General features: G+C 40.0%; 1 protein-coding gene across 1 annotated transcript in view; it reads left to right on the top strand.

Annotated features, from left to right (window-relative positions):
- zswim5 (zinc finger, SWIM-type containing 5) overlaps positions 1-15,259 on the top strand; it is a 62,978-nt gene extending 47,719 nt beyond the window's left edge. Inside the window, exons 10-16 of the mRNA XM_061796719.1 lie at positions 2,365-2,516; positions 3,505-3,607; positions 5,175-5,310; positions 5,722-5,879; positions 6,095-6,258; positions 6,943-7,024; positions 10,728-15,259. Coding sequence (XP_061652703.1) covers positions 2,365-2,516; positions 3,505-3,607; positions 5,175-5,310; positions 5,722-5,879; positions 6,095-6,258; positions 6,943-7,024; positions 10,728-11,590 — 1,658 coding nt within the window. The 3' untranslated portion in view covers positions 11,591-15,259. The remainder of the gene's footprint in view (positions 1-2,364; positions 2,517-3,504; positions 3,608-5,174; positions 5,311-5,721; positions 5,880-6,094; positions 6,259-6,942; positions 7,025-10,727) is intronic.
- The last annotated feature ends 6,490 nt before the right edge of the window (positions 15,260-21,749 follow it).

The raw sequence follows: 21,749 nt of genomic DNA, 5'->3' as shown, positions 1-21,749 counted from the left end.
TTAGCCAAAATTGTGTTGCCAATTGATTTTTCCTTTACCTGCATCACTATTGACATGGTTCTAAGCAAACCTGCTGTCCACTAAACCTTCAACTGACATATTAAACAAAACTAAGCTGCAGTGCAGTCTTTTTTCTATGAAATTCACTGTATGCACAACAATACCTTCTGGTTCAACAGCTTCCTTGTTGGCCTGAACAGTAGATGAATTGTCAACCAGAGCTGAGGTGAACCGGCTCATCAGCAGTGACTCAACACACAACAGACTCCTATGTTCTAATGGCAGGACCGGGAGCTATTATGCTGCATAAACTAGCATGGAATGAATGGAGAAGGCTGGAACAGCCTGCTCTTTAAGGTCATATTGGATGTGTTTTCTGTGTGTACTACGCATACTACAGTATACACAGAGAATATAAAAAATCTACTCACCCCTGTTCAAATGCCAGGTTTTTGTGATATAAAAAAAATAAGACCAAGATAAAAATTTCAAATCTTTAACATCCATTATTGTAATGTGGCCTATAAGCTGTACAATGCAATTGAAAAAAGAAGAAGGATGTAAGTAAAAATAAACAACTGAGATAATGTGGTTATCAGTCAGGAGAAGGGTCCACAATATTTTCGAACGCGTTAAATATCATCAAGTTGAGAAAATAGCAGCAGTGATATTATCAAAAACATGACATCCCTCCAAAATTGATGAAAAGATGAGAAGGAAACTGGTCAGGGAGGCTGCCAAGAGGCCAACAGCAAGGTTCCGTTGAGACTCTGATAGTACAGGCTGTTTAATACATGTGACAACAATCTCCCATCTTCTTCATATGTCTGGGCTGGATGGTAGGAGAAAGACGGAAGCCTAATCATACAAAGAAAAATATCTAAGCCCGTCGACATTTTGCAAAAACACACTTGAAATCTTCCAAATGCATGCCACAAAATGTGTTATAGTGCAATGACAATGACATAGTCAACATTTTTTGCCATAATTCCAAAAGGTACAGTATGTTTGGCACAAACACAACACTGCTTATCAACAAAAGAACACCAACCCTACAATGAAGCATAGTGGTTCCTGCTAGAAAGCAAAGAAATGTCAGGAAAAGCGTATTAGGAGCCTAACTTTATCCAGGGTTAATCAGAGGGACTTTAGGTGTAGGATTTGCATCTTTCAGCATGTCAATGACCCAAAGCACTTCACCAGAAAAATATTTTGTATTACTATGTTTTAATTATTTATTTGTTTATTTTAATTTGATTAATCTTGGGTTTTGGAAGAAGGCTCTGAAAAATGACCTGGGAATCTCACAGATTAATCAAATTAAAAAATTTAAAAACAAGTAAAAGGCAAAGATGCTGCAACAAAGTATTAGTTTGAGGGTGTGCATATTTATACAACTAGGTTATTGTACATCCATCCATTTTGCGTACTGCTTATCTTCACTCGAGTCGCGGGCGTGCTGGAGCCTATCCCAGCTGACTGTGGGCGAGAGCCGGGGTACACCCTGAACTGCTCACCAGCCTATAGCAGAATATTATATTGTACGTCCCCCCACCAAAAAGATGTTTGTTTTTCAATTCATCCATCCATCCATTTTCTACCGCTTATCCAAGGTCGGGTCGCGGGGGCAGTAGCTTTAGCAATTGTTTATTAAAAAGGTGGAAGAAATCTTGAAATGATTTATCTTGGTCTATTTTTTTTTACATCACTAAATACTGAGATTTGAACAGGGTTGTGTAGACCTTTTATAGCCACTATAAAAAAGGTCTCTGTGTTCATCCCTACTATTTATATATTTATTTTATTGTGTTTTTAATATGTATGGGGTGTCTTTTTCCATTGTTTCTGGCCTTTAAGGAACAGTTCCATTCAAACAATACAATGTATCCGTTGTTTTTGTTTTTTTTATGTATTTATTCATTTTCTTTTTTTTCTTTTTAGCATTTATTCTTGTGTGTGTCCCCATGTTTTATTCTTCCTGCCAGACTGTTGCTCATTTACTAACTCCAATTGTATCCCTATCCTAGTCAGGTAGTTGAACATGTAGACCCTTGGTCACAGGCCACACATACTGTATAGTGTACACCTCTGTTTAAGTTTAATCCGAACATGTATAAGTCATGCAAAGTTTACATCTTTACAGGTGAATGTTAATTAAAATATATCGTTTTGCTTTCTTGGTCAAAGAAAGCCATGTTAGTTGAGCTAGCTTGGACACGTTTAAAATTAAATTCTAATCTAAGGTTAGTTGGAGTGAAGGGAATTTGGTTGGATTGTTATTTACTCCTAAATTCATAACAGCAGCAACTGTAATGCCTAAAATTACGATCTGATGATTCATATTTCTTCTCCCCCATCTCTAAGACGGTGAGCCCAGACGTCCAGTCTACCACCATGTGCCAGTGTGGGGCAGTCATGATACAGGAGAGTCCTACCTGACACTTGCCTTAGAGGTGACTCTGATGGGTATGGGCCAACAAAGGATAATGCCAGAAGGCCTCTACGCTCAGGATAAGGTATGAAAGTTGTGAAGTTGTGCTTACTGTCATATGCTGCTCACATTTTTACTGTCATTTAAGCTTTCGTGTGCTACTGACATGGTTCATGTGAATAATTGTCAGTGAAAACTAAGTGCAGTTATTGACGCGCACAAAGAGCAACACGCCCATACAATTTTGTTCTCTGAGAAAACAGATATATAAAGTAGATTTTTAATCAAGATGAATTTTAACTTTTTGTGCAAATGAATTATAGTGCAACCTCAATATAGCGGACTAATAGGGGGCAGGGTGGGGGCAGTGTGTGTGTGTGTGTGTGGGGGGGGGGACCAATTGGGACCGTCCGATATAGCCAATTGTCCGTTACATTGAAGCACTTTTTTTCTGAGGCGGTATGCACCCATATTACTGTACAGCGCAAAATTGTTTTATAGTAGTTGTTTTTTGTGGCCTAAAACTCCCAGTAAAGTACAAAGTTATTGTAAATAAATATTAAAAAAACACTTAAATGTTTGAAAGTTTAACATTTTATCCAAACTTACCAAAGCCATTTCTTAAGCTTTGGGACTCCAACGAACCACAGTGAGAGCCATTATCCACAAATAGCAAAAACATAGACACAGTGGTGAACCTTCCCAGGAAATGGCCCGGAAATACATCCTTCCCATTCTCTGCCTGCATTGCACTACAGCTCCAGTAAACATCAGCGGCCAATTCTGTAACTTATAGACTTTGTCAACAGTATTTTAATTGACAAATGGAAACTGTTTTTTAACACACTGTTCAGTCCCAAGGGTCCATTTTATCCAATATCTGTTTATCAAGGTTCCACTTTTGTTCTCATAGTTAATATTTTTCTGTGTAATTTTTAAAAGGATTTTTCAAACGATGCATTTCCACAAATGCTTTTTTTTTTATTGCAACATCATGTATTGAGTATAAACTGTACAGAATACTGTGCAATGTGTAACTTTTGTGACTCTTGTGTGTTTGTGTTGTTGTGTAGGTGTGCCGCAATGAAGAGCAAATAGTTGCAAAGCTGCAAGAGCTAGAGCTGGATGACGTACTGGTCCAAACCCTCCGGAAACAGGCCATACAGTTACTAGAAGGTACAACAATCAACATTTGACATGTTATACTCATTTTACAGTGTTCGTACCTTATCAAGCCTATTCTAAATGCAAATTCACTCCCCTCCCAAATTATTGGAACAGTGAGGCCAATTCCTTTATTTTTGCTGTAGACGGAAAACATCTGGATTTGGCATCATACGTAGAATATGAGTAAAGATCAACATTGCAGATTTTATTTCCATGTATTTACATCTGGATCAGATACATAATTTGGTTAACATTACTTTAAACCCACCCATTTGTCATGTGAGCAAAGGTATTAGAACATTATTCAAACAATGAAAACAGTGGCAGTTTACGTTCAAGTTTTAAATGTTGGGTTTTTGCTGTGCAGACTGCAATGACAGAGGTGTAACCAACTTCAAAAACCAGAGAGCTGTCTACGGGGGGAAAACAAGCAATTGTGAAGCTGAGAGAAAAGGGAAATGAATCAGAGCCATGAAACAAACATTGGTCGTAGCCAGTACAAGTATTTGGAATGTACTGAGAAAATAAGGTGGACTAAAAGACATCAAACGTGTAAATAAGGAAAACAACAGCAGTTTACAAAAGAATATACATTTGAGGACTTTAAAACAACACCCCTGAACATCTTTAAGTGACATCAGCAACAGCCTCCAGAGAGCAGGAATTAATATATCACAGTCTGTTTGCAGAAGACTTGATGAACAAAAGTACACCGGTTGTACCAGAAAATGCAAACCACTCATTAGCAATGCACCGGAAAGTACAGAGAAAGCCTTAAATATTATGGGACAAAATATTATGCACTGATGAGAGAACAATTAACCTTTACAAAAAAGATGGAAATGCTAAAGTTTGGATAAAAGATCTTCTGGAGGTAATGCCATGTCCTCAGCTTGCATGGCTTCTTCTGGGATGTGCTCACTCATCTTTAGTGATGATGTAACAAATGATGGCAGCGCAAAATCAACTTAGAACTCTATAGAAAGTGGTTTTTCGATTAGCCAAGTCACTCTCCAGATGTAAACCTGTCATTTTACATGCTAAAGAGGAGATTCAAGGAAGTAACCACTCTAAATGAACAACAACAATGAGGCTGCAGTGAAAGCCTGCAAAAGCGTCATAAAAGAAAATGGCATCACAGAAGTTTGGTGATGTTACTGGGTCATGTATTGCAATCAAATGATTTGCAACTAAATATTAAGTTAGATCTTATTCTTATTCAATGCTGTTGCTCACTTAAAAATGTGGCATTCCATGACAAATAATACTTTGAAGTTGTGCAAGAATAAATGAATGAATCTTGTATTTGAACTTGATTAAATAAAAAGACAGCAATGGAAATTAGACACATCACTATTAGAAAACATAACCACTGTATCTGATGCATATGTAAATACGTGGAAATAAAATCTGAAATATACTGTAGATTTCATATTTATCTTTTGATGTCAAACCCAAACGTTTTAATCACTGAAATAAAAAATATCATGTCTGTTCCAATATATTTGCAGGGAACTGACTGTAAAACACATTGTCCTCGAAAACTGAGAATGATTTATTCTTTGCCTCAACACAGCTGGTCCTTTCAGTGGTCTAGGTGAAGTCATCCACAGGGAAAGTGTTCCTATGCACACTTTTGCCAAGTACCTCTTTTCTGCACTGCTGCCACATGATGCAGACCTGGCGTATAAGGTGGCTCTCCGCGCCATGAGGTCAGACTCCTTACCTGCTGTACTTGAAGCTATGCCTTTAGTTCTCATTTTTTTCCGTCAAATGTTGATTCACTGCTTTTGTAAGTTGTAATAAGAAAGCCTTGGTCTCTGTGCGGTCTGTGAGCGATACATACGATTGTGTGACTGGCATAAATAAATGCAAGAGTCAACTGTGCCATCAATTATCTGCAAGAAATTTCAGCCGTCTATATGTTCCACACAAATTTAGGATTGACTATAAAAGCATACCATACTATACCATTAAATAAAATGTGATCTGATGTAGGAGATAACCTGTACAGTATATTGGTATTACTTGATGTTTTTGCTTATGAAAATGACCATAGCTATTAGATATTATCCTCGTAATCCAGTGAATTGTATGAAACTGAAGTTGTTCATTTTCTTTAGGTTGCCAGTTCTGGAGTCATCTGCAGGCTCTGGGGATGTCGGTCACCCTCATCATGGCATTTCCATCGTTCCAAGTAGATATCCACGCTGGTTCACTCTAGGGCACTTGGAGTCGCAGCAGTGTGAGCTCGCTTCGACTATGCTAACTGCTGCTAAAGGTACGGTCCTAGCTGTAACTAGAACAGTGTCTCATTGAGATTGAAAAACTTAATGCAAACACGACCTTTGCTCCTTATGTGTTTTTATGTCTTAAATGTATTTTTTTGTCACAATGGCTGTCTGTTGTCATACTAGAGCGCCTCCAACTACCGGAGACATCTTCCTTGTGTTTTTGACATACTTGGTAAATAAAGATGATTCTGATTCTCCTTAGGTGACATGTTGAGATTGCGGACGGTTCTGGAAGCCATCCAGAAAAACATCCACTCTTCTTCCTTAATCTTTAAATTAGCCCAGGATGCCTTCAAAATAGCTACACCTGCAGACAGCCCGCCTGATATAACTCTGCTCAATGTGGCGTTGGAGCTAGGACTTCAGGTAGCGTATGTGGGTTGGTATGTGTGTCTTTGTGTGTCTGTGTGTGCGCTCGTGTTCGTGAGTTTTAGGACAACTCTGTAATTCAATAATAATGAGGAGGTGTGGACACCCTGCGCGTAACTTTGGTTGCACGTTCAAAGGCTCAACAGTCTCACTGCAAACAATATTTTCGCCCGACAAAATAAATCTTAGCGTTGGCACGATCAACACTTTGGTCTCAAGGAAGTTTAAAACTTATTTTTGCTAGAAAAAGACTAGACAGCATTAAAAACAGCCTGACTTGATGAGGTTTGACATACAGTAGTTGTATATAAACAGGATGAGATCCAGATAGAATTTTGCCAATTTTGGATCCCTGCATATACAGTATATACAATTGACACCCGCTATTCGCGGGGGATAGTGACAAGGCCCGACCGGATATCCCAGAATAATTGACAGCCATTAAAATTGCAGTTAAAAGGATTTTTTCGTCCTTTTTTTTTTCCTTTTCCTTCTCTCCTTTTCTTTCTCTCCTGTTGAGTTGGAAAAAAAAAAATCAAGAATCCATAGTAAACTGAGATATGCAACTCCTCCAATGTTGCATGGCCGTGATAGAGAAACTCACAAATGACACATTTGAACTTCGTTACTGCTCTCTTTGTGCACACTTGCAAGATCATATTGTCCACGTTCATGTTGCAGGTGATGAGAATGACTCTGTCCACTCTCAACTGGAGGAGGAGAGAGATGGTCCGCTGGCTGGTAACCTGTGCCACTGAAGTCGGTATGTTGAAACTAACGAATGAATAGCGACTCACAATCAAATCTTTACGCCCTGTACTAGTCAGAAATAATAGCCCAACAAACAAAAAAAATCCAATTTGATTATTTGTAAACTATCGATTTGAACCGGTAAGAGAGTACGCTGGCACGTTTTGACTGCGGTGTTTTAGGTGGTGCTTCTCCGTACAGTGAGGTTTATCCTTTTATTTTAGAATGGCTTACTTTAACCAGGATCCCTTGCCGGACCTTGGCCACAGGTAGAATCCCGGGTCTGTTTTCCGCTTGTTGGTGCCATAAATCCTCGCAGACCGGACCAATTTGCCACCTTCGCAGCTAGCCTGCTGGCTACCTCGCCACTCTAGCTTGACGCTGTGTTGGTTCAACTTTCTCCCTCTCTGCCGCAGCCCATCTCCAGAGATGGCTACTTTTCGGCTTCTCTTGTGGCGCTTCCATGTTATCTGTTCAGCTTAGTGGAGAGATAGGCGAAACACAAGCTTCCTTCAGTGGAGAGCTTTTTGTTTCTTTTTTTCTTTTAACAAACTTTATGGAGAGCTCGGTGAAGCTATAACGTGTATGTACATGCGCAAAAGCGATGCACAACAGGTCAAAATAGTAGCGACCGTGGACAGCATTGCAGCGCTTGTCAGAATAAAGTAAGAAGTATTTTATTTTTTGATTCGTCTTGATTTGAATGAGAAAATTCAGATTCGAGATTTGTTTCTTTCAAAGGGATTCGCAAGTGAATCTGAATCAGCACGGATTCGTTCGTAGCTCTAATTGCCTGGTATCTCAACAAATAAAAGCCTGTCCCCAATTAGACATCTCCTTTTTTTCCCTCAGGAGTGGTGGCACCAAACCAGAGGTGTTTATTCTTAGAAAAAACAACCAAAGGAAATGGGTTGAAAAGAAAACAAATACGAAATACAGTACATTGGAACCTCGATTTAACGAACGAATACGAGGAGGAGTCGTCTGTTGAAGTCGATTGTCCTTTAAATTTAAGCACTTTTTTTCGTGGCCTAAAAAGACACAGCTCGGTATAAAATGATTGTAAATTAATTTTAAAAAACTTGAAAATGTATTCAAACATTTTAATTTTTGAATAAGTGATGCAGGCGGTCAATTGTGCTGTAGTAAAGGGGTATTTTGTTAATCTCAAAATCGGGATTGTGCCAGACTGGGGAGGAACGACATGGTGCCAATCTCAGTTGGCACCATGGTTTATAGACTTTTCCACCAAGCCAATGAAGTGGCAGCAATAATCTGATTCCTAAAACAATTGTGAGGTTCGAGACTTGCGGTGATAAATGGGAGGTCTGAAAGTTTGGTGCAATTACAGTCATTCATAGCTATACGCCCTAAAAGTGAGATAGTTAGGCTGTTCCAATGTTTTAAATAGTCAAAAAAAAAATTCCAGTAGAGGTATATGAATTAAATTATTTAACTCTGTATGTTTTGCTGGGACATTAATGCTTAGATATTTGATATTCCCAGTCGGAATAGCAAAGTTTGGATTTTGTCCACAGGATTCCATGAGTTCGTCATTATCTGGAGTATTATTGATTTTGACCAATTGATAGCATATTCTGATACTTGCGACAATGTCTTAATGAGGTTAAAAGCTGTTTGAAGTGATGCATTGGGTTCTTGTAAATAAAGAAGGATATCATGTGCATAAAGATTAATTTTGTGTTCTGACATAGTAGTACTAATACCTTTAATATTAGTGTTCTGCCGTATTGCCAGTGGTTTGATAAGTAGTGCGAATAGCAGGGGCGAGAGAGGGCATCCTTGTCCAGTTCCTCTTTGTAAAATAAAACTTTGTGATGTGACCCCATTTGTGGTGACAGTTGCTTTGGGTGAGTTGTATAACGTTGCGATCCAGTGAATATATGAGTCACCGAAGCTGTTTTTGTTGTCATTTTTTGAATGTGCTTATTTGTGTTGTTTGAGATGCGAGTGTGTAGATGTCACCGATCCGTGTAACTTGATGACGTCGTGCTCGCATTGACGAGGCATATCCAATCTTTGCGTTTACTCTGCGCTGTATCTGGAAGAGGCCTGAGTATATTTGATTCCATGCAAGGGGGTTCTATTTACGTACGCTTCTGTGGTGCATATGCGAAATGTGCCACTTGAGTCAAAATTGTCACATGAACCATGCGTAAATCCAGCCTTAGTATTGAAACTCTGCCCTACTCAGGCCGGTATAACTGTCATAAAAGTGACTGTAATGGAACTTTATTGATCGGAACTAACAATAAAATGACACACTAATAGAAACTGCTAATGATAAATGAGGGAGTCCTACATTCATTTTGCATTTGTAACAGAAAGAAGAGTTCTCCGTCGACCAATAAACCATTATCATCATGTTTAGATCCACCTTTTAACAAGCATCTGTACAACTATAAGGCCTCCTCTCTAAAAGATGCTTCTTCTGTCTGCTACGCTTAGCACTGGAGTAAATAACCTGCGCCATTATTTGAGTAAATCTTGTAAATACTTTCTCATCCTTGTGCATATATTAACATAACAATCTGTCAATGTTGCAGGCAGCAGGAAGTGGCAAATTAAAGCGAAAACACAAAGCAGATGCTTCAAAAACTGCACACTCTTCTGTCGCAAACAGTAAACCCTCGTTTATCGTGGGGTTTAGGTTTCGGACCACCCCCGCAATACGTGTAATCTGCAAAGTATTGACCTCCTTTTTTTTTTTTTTTTACTAACTGCATGAAGCTCCACAGACTCTTATTAATCTTCCCCACACTCCTGTTGACCTCTACCATACTCCTATCTTAAACACCTTTTAAACGCTTAAACATACAGTGATCCTCAGTAGTCCTGTACACTACGTACATTTTATTCCTTATAATTTGAGTTTTAATGAATTTCTCTTTTGTTTTGTTTTTTTTAGTTTTATTGTTTTAGGCTAGGAAGCATTTTTGTTTTTTTTACCACCAAAAAATTACAGCATACACTCAAAATCCAGCGATATGGCGAATTATGCGCAATATGAAAGAAAATCCGCAATGCACTTAATCACAATAGGTGAGCCGGGATATAGTGAGGGAACACTATTTCCATCCATCCATTTTCTGAGCCGCTTCTCCTCACTAGGGTCGCGGGCGTGCCGGAGCCTATCCCAGCTGTCATCGGGCAGGAGGCGGGGTACACCCTGAACTGGTTGCCAGCCAATCGCAGGGCACATAGAAACTAACAACCATTCGCACTCACAGTCATGCCTACGGGCAATTTAGAGTCTCCAATTAATGCATGTTTTTGGGATGTGGGAGGAAACCGGAGTGCCCGGAGAAAACCCACGCAGGCACGGGGAGAACATGCAAACTCCACACAGGCGGGGACGGGGATTGAACCCCGCACCTCAGAACTGTGAGGCTGACGCTCTAACCAGTCGGCCACCGTGCCGCCGAACACTATTTGTGATTCACTATTCACAAATGTACCGATTCTGATGTTTGGGTTCAGACCAAAAACCTGTTTAATATAAAAATATTGCTTTGGCGGCATCTTGGTGCCAAGGAACTATGTTTACATGAGGGGAGGAGCTTAATTTAGTCAGGCCGTAGCCCTCTCTAATAGGAAAGTAGTGTTTTCCAGCAAATCTTGTGGCATCGGTAGCATGGGAACATCATTGTCACACAAATATCTTATTCTAACATTTGTATTACTTTGGCGCTCAGGTCTTCGTGCGCTGGTGAGCATTTTGCAGAGCTGGTACACTCTCTTCACACCCACCGAGGCCACCAGTATTGTTGCGGCGACCGTCATGTCCCACAACACCATCCTGCGCCTCAGTCTGGATTACCCCCAACGAGAGGAGCTGGCCAGTTGTGCGAGGACGCTGGCGCTGCAGTGCGCTATGAAAGACCCCCAGAACTGCGCCCTGTCAGCTCTGACGCTCTGCGAGAAGGACCACATCGCCTTTGAGACAGCCTACCAGATTGTGATCGACGCGGCGTCCACCGGGATGACGTACTCGCAGCTCTTCACGATCGCCAGGTACATGGAACACAGAGGGTACCCGCTGCGCTCATTTAAACTGGCCTCCCTGGCCATGACCCACTTGAACCTGGCTTACAACCAGGACACGCACCCAGCCATTAATGACGTTCTGTGGGCCTGTGCGCTCAGCCACTCCCTGGGGAAAAACGAGCTGGCTGCAATTATTCCCCTGGTGGTGAAGAGTGTGCACTGCGCCACCGTGCTGTCTGATATCCTCCGGCGATGCACCATGACGGCACCAGGTCTCGCCGGCATTCCCGGCCGCAGGAACTCCGGGAAGCTGATGTCGACGGACAAGGCGCCTCTGCGGCAGCTGCTGGACGCTACGATCTCGGCGTACATTAACACCACGCACTCTCGACTGACACACATCAGTCCGCGGCACTACGGAGAGTTTATTGAGTTCCTGAGCAAAGCACGGGAAACTTTCCTGTTGGCACAGGATGGCCACATTCAGTTTGCCCAGTTCGTAGACAACCTTAAACAAATCTACAAGGGCAAGAAGAAACTCATGATGCTGGTCAGGGAGCGCTTTGGTTAAGTAGTAGTCGTTCGTCTTATATATTTGTATTTAAAATTATTTTGAATTCCTTGTGTACTTCTTAAGTTGAGCCATTTGTTGACTAACATTTTTCCAGTGTGGTGGTTTTGTTTGTTAAATGTGAACCAAGAAGTGTTCACAGCTCATTGCTCTACTTCACTGAAACTGCTGAGGGGCAAATGGCTCAATATGTCAAAAATCCGACAACAAAACACAGCTTCTTTGCCCCCTCCGGACGAATGTTGAATTACACATACAAAAAAAAAAAAAAGTCAGAAGATTGTGAAAAGCAGAACTAGCAATTTTTTTTTATTTTTATTTTTTTTGTGTGGCATGTGATACAAAAACCAAAAGATTTGTTGGACAGGCTTCTTTGAGTCAAAAGAAATTGGAAAGAAGTGGGGTTTGGAAATGGGGGGGGGGGGGGGGGGGGGGTGAACCCACTAAGGATGAAAACAGGCACAGTGTTCCTATCATACCTCAACTGTATTATTTATCAGCTTTAACCTCCCTGTTGACAAATCGCCACGTTTTATTCAGGGCCTTTTCGGAGAGACGGCAAGCCACAACAACCGTACGGTGACAAAAAAATCCAAAGACGTGACCAAATCCAGTGTAGACCAGCTCTCCCACATCCATTCATTACAACGTTCAAGGACCACTTGGACTGAGGCTCATGTTGCTTAAGAGCTGTTCTAGTTTAGGATGCATGCACATGCATACTATAATTTGAAATATATATGTTAAAGTTCTCCCTGTAATTTAGGCGGTTTGGACAGTGTGACTATTTCTCACATGATATTTCAAGATTAAGCAATATACAGTGGGTATGGAAAGTATTCAGACCCCCTTAAATCTTTCACTCTTTGTTATATTGCAGCCATTTGCTATAATCTTTGAAGTTGCTTTTTTTTTTTCCTCATTAATGTACACACAGCACCCCATATTGACAGAAAAAAATAATAATTTTTGAAATTTTTGCAGATTTCTTAAAAAAGAAAAACTGAGGTCCTGAGCAGTCTGGAGAAGGTTTTCCAAAACCACCCAAATCCAGGTGTGAAAAACTTGTTGCATCGTACCCCAAAAAGACTCATGTTTGTATTCTACTAAATACCGAGCAAAGGCTCTGAATACTTAGGGCTGTGTGATATTTCAGTTTTTCTTTTTTACTAAATCTACAAAAACTTCAACAATTCTGTTTTGTTTTTGTTTGTTTTTTGTCAATATGGGGTGCTGTGTGTACATTAATGAGGGGAAAACATCAACTTCAATGATTTTAGCAAATGGCTGCATTATAACAAAGAGTGAAAAATGTAAGGGGGTCTGAATACTTTCCGGACCCACTGTATCGTCAAGCCTCTGCGTTTTTCTTCACCAAGCCGCATTGTCTTTTTGTATTCAGTTGTAAAGTTTGAGACATGTTTGGGCCTTGTTGATATCAGCGATTGCTCCCTCTGCCTGTAGCTCAAGTTCTCTTTCCGTCATAACATCTTTTGTGGGAACTTAATACTTTCCTAACTAAACTTCCTCTTTGAAAACTAATATGTAGAGTTCCAACGTCGGTTGCTTGGTGACACTTCAAAAAGTGAGAAACAGAATGGAATTTGTTCCAAATCAACAAAACAACTAGGGGGAATAATTCTAGGTTAGGAACACATTTTCATTATAATAGAAAAACCTAAAAAGGAATCTTAAACAGCACTAACAATATATTAACTAATCGTATCACACCAGGGATGATGTGCTTGTAATACGGCTTGACATGTCACCATTGGGCCAAAAGCTTTGACATTTTGCTTGTAAATTCAATGTCACTCATATTTTAATTTGAGCTGTTATTGGCATTATTGAAACTTGTGTTCATTCTGCAGCTAGAAACGTAACATTATACGAGCACTTCACACAAATACCTCTTCAGTACGTTCCTGCCGGCTTCAGCATTTAATTCATTTATGTATTGATGTTCGCTAACTTTGTGTGACAAAGAATGGCAGTCATAAATCCAGGGTGATGTTGACAGGAGGATTAACAAAAGTTGTTTTTTTTTTTGCATGTTTGCTTTATTACATTCCATCATAGGTGACATCCTTCCACGTCACCAGATCTTTTTTTTTTTTTTAATTGAAGAAACAAAATGAAAAAGGAAACAAGAGGCTAAACTTAGTTCTCAGGGACATCACTTAATGAAACAAAAAAAAAATAGTAGCATTAAGCATTTAAGATATTGTAAATATTAAAGTGTCAATTCAGAAATTTGTAAAATTATAATTATTTATGATAAGTATGTTGTTTGTTTTTATTTGTTTCTTGGGGTGGGTGGGAGTGTACTTGAACTGTTTTGGATGTGGGGTATTCGACAGGCTTTTTTGTAAGAGCAAAGACTTTTCTCAGGTGCTCCAGTATAATTTCTGTTTTGCTAGATTCACTATTGTTTTTATTTTTTTTTTGTTAGTTTTTTTTTTTTTTTTTTTTATTTGCAAAGAAAAAATGTTTTCCCCAAAAAAAAAAAAAAAAAAGCATGTAAGTTGAGGAAAATGGGCACAGATACATACTGTACTTAAACCTGACTATGCAGAACCACTTGTATGGGCTTTTAAAGATGGCTTCCTAAACGTGCAAGATGAGAAACATTGGACTGAACCACTATTAGAGGTGGGCGGGGGAAGCAACCAAGCCGAGCTGCAGCCTGCTTTGCAATTGGACAATGCACGAGTAGATGACCTGGCTTCGTTGCAGCATATGGACGAGAGATCGAAATGTAAACTGGGAAGATGCCTTTCTGACCTATCAATGTACAAAGTTTATTTTTGCTTGACTTCTTTGTGGGTTTTATTCAATCAGGACTCAAAAGCCTTTAGTGTCTTCATGTGGTGGAGCTTGTTTCAGAGAGAGCAACACCTAAACATCACAAAAAGCAACTATGAACAAATGGGATGGCCTTTGGGATGACCACAGTTCCTTGCTGTTAGATTTCTGTCAATTTGTCCGGTCATGGGCCCATTCCTCACACCAATTAATTAGCCTTGCTGTGTCCAACTTTAATAAACATTGGTGACATCGATGCTCTGTGGTAGACTTGATTAAACCCAATGCTGCGTCATCTATAAGGTGGAAACTTCCGCGCGAAGAAAACATCCATTAAAAGAACTTGCAGCAGTGAAGTTGCTTGAACGGGAAGCTCCAATAAGCTGCCTTTACTGTGTTCCAGCTTGTAAAACGGACAGCATCGTGACTTCCTCCCTCTAGTTTTGTCTGTTTACACTTGCAGAAGGAAGAGGAGCTTAGGCCCCCCCCCCCCCCCCCCTTCCCCAAAACCATAAAAAAAAATTCGTAGGAGAGTACTATTTGCTGGTAGAATTTATTCACTAGTTCACCCACTGTTTTCCCGTTTGTTTTGTTTCGGATTGTTTCTAACTTAAGGGAATATTGAAAGTGTTTGTTGCCTCTTTGTGCTACTGATTATAAAAAGGTATTTCCAGTATTTGTTGCCACAAAAATATGATAGCTTAACATCAACACTTTTTTTGCTTTTTGTTTTTTTGTGCAAATTCTTGAGCTACTGTCTATAAAGCGCAAATTTATTACTATTTATGTATCGCTACTACCATTTTATATTGATTTGTGTTGGACTCTCAGTGCTTTTCTATGAATAAAGTGTGAAACACGTTACGCAGTCTTATTTTGTCTTCCATGCACTGCTAAAATACGATACACGGGAACAGTTAAAAATCACACTTCCCGGATCGATTGTTAATTGACGGGGGGGAAAAAATCCAACTCAGAGAACCCAGGGTTGACGGTACATCTCTGCGATGGGACTGAGGATCTCATACTCATATTCTATACCTTCAGTCCCTTCCAAAGGAAATGGAACAATGAGGCCAATTCCTTTATTTTTGCTGTAGACTGAAAACATTCCGATTTCACAACAACAGATGAAGGTGGGAAAAGCGATCAACATCCATCCATCCATTTTCTGAGCCGCTTCTCCTCACTGGGGTCGCGGGCGTGCTGGAGTCTATCCCAGCTATCATCGGACAGGAGGTGTGGGTACACCCTGAACTGCTTGCCAGCCAATCGCAAGGCACATACAAACAAACAACCATTGGCACTCACATTCACACCTATGGCCAATTTAGAGTTGTCTGTTAACCTACCTTGCATGTTTTTGGGATGTGGGAGGAAACCCACACAGACCCGGGGAGAACATGCAAACTCCACACAGGCGAGGCCGGGGATTGAACCCCGCTCCTCAGAACTCTTTTTAACACTATTAACCACATCCTTAAAGACCCCCAATGCAGTTATCATGCACTTGCTTTTTAAATAACTTGAATTGGATAAACACTTAAGGCGATTACACACATTGGAACAGGCTTCCAAACTATGGCTTAGTGATGCATTTTTTTTTTTTTTTATTTGTTTGTCTTAGTGTACAATGTTCCAGAGTGCCGATACGTATCTTCCAGACTTGTTCCATCTCAAAGGTGGACTGACATTCTCCACTCAGTTCCACTCTCTGTGTAGTCCACCCCAGCAAAGTAAGCTGCTGCTATAAATTCAACATTTTCCACCCTTCGAAGCAGCGAGATTAGAGGGAAATGAAGCACACGGAGGCCGATGCACTACCATCAATCTTTCACTCATTTATTTCTAATCATCTTTTTCTTCTATTCCTCCTTCACCGCCCCTTTTTCATCCATTACAGATTTCTGCAGAGCCATAAAAGTAGACAATCAGACCATCGAGATGTGCTAAGTGCGCACTGTGAGTGTGTGCGTGCGAGTGTGTGTGGAGCGAATTCATCACAATGTGCGTGCGCAGAAATAGATTGATTGGGCCATGGAAAATGAGCAGATTTATATCAATTATCTCAAAAGATGTAGAAGTGATAGCTTTGTGCTCGCTCACACACACACTCACACACGTTAATGCTTTGGAATGCAAATTTGAAAAGAACAATGTCCGTAACACAGCTGTGCACGAGAAAGTAAAGTACTAAACTTTCTTGTACTTTAGCCTCCTGGGCCCAACAGGGTGAATGCTGAGAGACGAGCATTCATTACTACTGGGATGTAAGCGAGTCATAAAAAGATTGGGTAGGCCCAACCATCTGCCTACAAACAGGCGTTAAGGTTTTCTCACACCGCACTGAGGCGCAGTGTGAAAGGTCTGTTGGGCAGCAGCATGCTAGGACGACTGTGCGGTGACAAGCTTGCCCATACGGAAGTGCTGACGTAGCACTTCCGAATTGGCAGGTCTGCTGGTGGTCATAAAGTTGTGACCGCTGCATGTAGAAAGGGAAAACATTTTCTTTCCAATTATGGTACATATACTCGACATATACAATGGACTCTTCCCACTTGAATTAGATGTGATGTCACCACTACAGCGTGTGCTGCTCACAGCCACGAGGCAGCATATTTATATGCTGTGATGTATTCATATATTATGCTACTAAAATAAAGGAGATATCTTGTGATGGCATTTTTTTCGTGTCACAAAATGTAGTTTCCACAGGATCATTTTAATGCGCTTGTGCAAGCGTTTGTGTTTCTGAGAAACAAGGAAACACGCTGAAATGGGTGTTTATTGATATGACGTCATTCTGCTATGACCTTTCGTTTCAAAATGTGACTTGTTTTCTTTTCAATGTGGTCCTAATGTGCTGCCCTAGTAAAGAAAGGTAATCATGAAAGAAAAAAAAACGTATGATTAAATATTGATAACTAAAATAGCGTTGAATTTAAGGTCAAATTAGTGCCGAGCATTGGTGAAATTTGTTGAACTAAAGAGTATACCTTCAATTCATTCGTTTAATTGCGTTAAGCTTGTTCATGACTTCAAATGTTTTTGTTTCGAAGGAACGATTTAACTGGCTTGTCTCGATGGCAGACATGATCGTTGTGTACTTTTCCACTCTGCCGACCACTACGATAATACTGCATGCATGCCAGACACAAAGCGGTCTGTGGGTGGATGCGAACGTGTTTGGGGAGGGGGTGGGGGGGTGCTTCTTGATGAAGCGCTGACCGCGTTCATCCGTGGCAGATGATGTACAGCCTGCTGTCTCTCCAGGCAGATTGGCTTTTCTGGGCTTCTGATTTGCTGAGCGATGGGGCCGGGACCTCCCTCAAACACACGCACACACACACACGTTCTACCCGGATTTTGTAGTATTTTTATGAAAAAAAAAAAAAATGCACTGATAAGCACCAATACACACAAATACAGGAACATGCATATAAACACACAGCGTACGTACTGTATTATTTTCCCGGCAAAGCCTTTAAAGATGACCACGTGGAAATCGATCTAAATTTCTAAAGGGCAGCAATGTATTGTTAAAGCCCCTCTTCTCTTCTACACATATTCTCACTTTGTTCCCAGATGACCCACTGACACACAGCCCAAGCCTCTTCTCTCTTATCAGCCACTGTTTTTGTCCAGTTGTCTCTGCTAGATACACAAAAGGCAGCACAACAAAAGCCTGTGTGTGTGTGTGTGTGTGGTGTGTTTAAGGTACTCGAGCAGCACAAAAGCGAGCGATGAATGAAAGCCCACCTTCATTTAAGCAGGAATCACCCTTGTCCATCCACATGGTGATGAATTCAGATGCTTTAATCTCTCTCTCTCTCTGTTTAAGATCTCTTGCTTGTGGTCTTCTGGCCTCCACTTGATTTGCTAATTAGAACCTCATTAAAGCAGCTACAAGCGTCACCTGTTGGGGAACTCGGACGGTCAAAGCTATAACTGTATTATTATTATTTTTTGGTCTATAGATTCCCTTTCCCATATCAAATCTAAGCTTAAAAAGAAGAAATGACCTCTGTACACGGTGCAGTAGTCCCGCATCTTATTAAGGTGCAAAGTGACTTTTGGCACTAATATCAAAAATGAACACCAGAGAAACCAAAAATCTTCAAGTGTCAAAATACAATTCCCATGAGTATTTGGAACCTTTGGATTCCAACACAACAACAACCCCAGAAACAACAACCGGATTTAATGGAATCTGCTTATGTGGCGTTCTCAGCTGCTGCCTCACTCACAAAAACACTATTTGGGATTAAGTGCTCTCTTTGGGTAATTCCTCCTGGAAAACACTTGCATCCTGATTACACTCATTCATTTTATTTTAGGAAAATCCATCCTTTGTTGGTTTATATGACTGTAAATTGCAATCATTTCCTTCAAATGTGGCTACATATCTGGCATCCTGCTGGACTGATCCTTATTTGTCCTGAAATGTTCAAATTTTAAAATTCAGACATTTTAGAGTTAATACAAAAAAAAATAATAATAATAAATCAACCGTATACACGTATGGCTAAATCACTCTTCAACTATGACCCCTTGACATTGTTAAAACTGAAAATAGTGTCTTTGTAAAAAGCGGTTTGACAAAGCTCGTATTGGATCTCATTGGATTGTGCAAGTGGCCATCATGTTGTGACCTGCTTGTATATACAGCGCTGTAAGTATCTGGTCAAAACGAAGACAACGTGACGCATTACTTTACTATTTCAGTTCATTTATTTCAAAAAGAGGATTGATTTTTACTGAGATTAAACAGCTGACCTTTGATCTCCAGCAACAAAACACTGTCCAATATATATATATATATATATATATATATATATATATATATATATATTTTTTTTTTTAGGTCATCAATAACTGCTGATATGCAGCGTTGCTTCCAACTCCAAACTAAAGCTTCGTAGATTGTAATCGACATACTCCGGTTTTCTTTGCCCATTGTATTTTTCTTGTGATTCTTTGTAGCTTTACTATTATAACTATTATATGACATCTATTGCTTGTTAATGTTGTTTATTTTATGCACTGGCAATACCAAGCCAAATTCATTGCCGGCGCTGCACACATTCTTGGCAATACGCATCAGTCCGATCAAATCTCAAAACAATAGATTTTCGAGAACGAGAAGCGCAGGCAAGATGATTGCCCCACAGCACAAATGTATCCAATGAGATTATACAAAACTCACAGCATGAAAACACCTTTGGTAGATAATTTCTTACACTTTTCACATAATACATTACAGTTGATGAAAAATGGCTTTTGTGCTTCCTGAACAATTGATGCTATGCAGTGAATGTAACTGCAGCACAATGAGCACTTTTCTTGAACAAACCTGATGAGAAAACTCCTTTGAGTTTTTTTGTTGTTGTTTTTTTTTTAACATTGTGATTGTCCTTTAGTATATTATTGGGTCCATTCTCAGGAGAATTTCGTACATTATTGTATGGTATGCAATGCACTGGAATTAGTCGAAACCAGGCACATTGGTTTTTTTTCATTTCATGAAAATAAAACCCTTTACATATAATCCCTTTCCGATTTGTGGCAAAATACTGCATTGTACGCATTGGGTTTGTATGTTTTAAAAAAAAAAAAAAGAAAATGATAATAAAATGTAAAAATAAAAACATGCCTGTTGCATGTGTTCTGTGTTTGTGGAGTGTGTGTCACCATCATACCGTATTATGAAATCGCAGCGTTTGATGAAATGTAAATAGATTAGAGAATGGATGAAAGTCGTGTCATGTGAAGGGCAAGTTGAGAAGCACACTCTGTGGGAATTAATGGGACAGATTTCTCTGAAAACCTCATGCAGCACTTTTATGAGAAACATACAGTACAGTTAAAAGGGACATCTTTTACCAAATCAACTTTTTATAGCATTTGGGATGTAATATTCTCTCTATGGTGCTCCAGTAAACGTGAAATATGAAAATTGTCTACGCATTCCTGAGTTAGAGATTTTTCTGCTGAGAGGCCTGAAATAGGATCATTTGATTTTCTCAAATTTCATTTAGACTTGCTACATGACTAGCGAAGACCTTTGCCTACCTCTCTGCTCCCGAGCCAGGGCTGTCACCATGACAAGTGCTCTCACAAGTGGGTCTTCTACACGGAGGCAACCCATCAGACCAAGGGGGGGCATATGGAGAAAGCGGATACAAAACTGGGTCAAACAGAAGTAGCTGTCAAAGGGGCCTTTTCTGGGCTATGACAAAACCAAGGTGTTTGTTTGAAATTCAATTGACACTTTTATACTATGTCCATGTTCGAGACTCACTCTATGGAGGTCTAAATAGCCAAAATACGGGACCTCTAATATAGTTATTAATGTTGACATCTCACACGATTAAAACAAACAAATTCTATGCTCCCTGCCCAATGAATAAACCATAGAAATTAAACTTAAGAAGCATGTATAATATACTTTATCCACGTGTGTGTTCAGTGGATTGCAGGCCACCAAATACATTCCAAACATAACCAAACATGCAGTAACAAAATAAATACATTTGATGCTGAGTTCAGTGCTCTGTTCCACCTCCCCCATCAAACCTGATTCCACAGTGACAATTCCCTTGCTGAAGCTATACGGCCAACCTTGCATTTTTCCCCTAAAGCTGCTTTTAAGATGATGCGCTTTGATTAAATCTGTTACAGTTTAAAGCTTGTATTTCCCAGCACTCCATTGCACTTGGAAACGTACATTAATACCGATGTCATGTCTTAAAACATGAACGTGTTTGTCATGTACGCATACTTGCAGGAATGAGGTCATCCCGTTCAAAAATCCAAAGACATAATCCACTCCCACCAGATTGATACATTTGAGATGAACAGAAAATCTTGTTTTAGGAAGCCATTTGTTGATACTCAAAAGCGACATTGGGTGGGGAGACGGTGACTTAATGTACACACTGCATTCTGAGCAGGAAAGATACCGAGAGCCGTTTGTTTGCCTCAGTCGTGTGTGTTAAAAGTACATTTGGTTGAAGTGAAATTCTTTTCCTTTTAACACCCCAATGAACAAATATTTTACAAACACATTTAATTTCTAACCGTTCCAAATTACAGCCGGGAGGAAAAGTAGAGTCGCCTACGTCTGCGTCATTGTCTTCTAGTTCTGGGTTGGAATCTCGGCTCACGCCTTTAGGAACTCCGAGCGAATCTCTTCGACCCCCGGGGAGCTTCTGAACCACCTCGGTGACCTCAACCCCAGAGATAGGAGAGCCCGCCTCAGAGAAGCCACACTCTGCTTCCTCATGGGAAGGCGAAAATGATTATTTGCTAAAAAACAATAAAGTTTTTCAGTTTGTTCATGAAATATCTTATA

This window comes from Phyllopteryx taeniolatus, chromosome 14, assembly GCF_024500385.1.
Source record: "Phyllopteryx taeniolatus isolate TA_2022b chromosome 14, UOR_Ptae_1.2, whole genome shotgun sequence".
NCBI classification, from domain to species: domain Eukaryota; kingdom Metazoa; phylum Chordata; class Actinopteri; order Syngnathiformes; family Syngnathidae; genus Phyllopteryx; species Phyllopteryx taeniolatus.
This window is presented reverse-complemented; position numbering and strand designations above follow the sequence as displayed.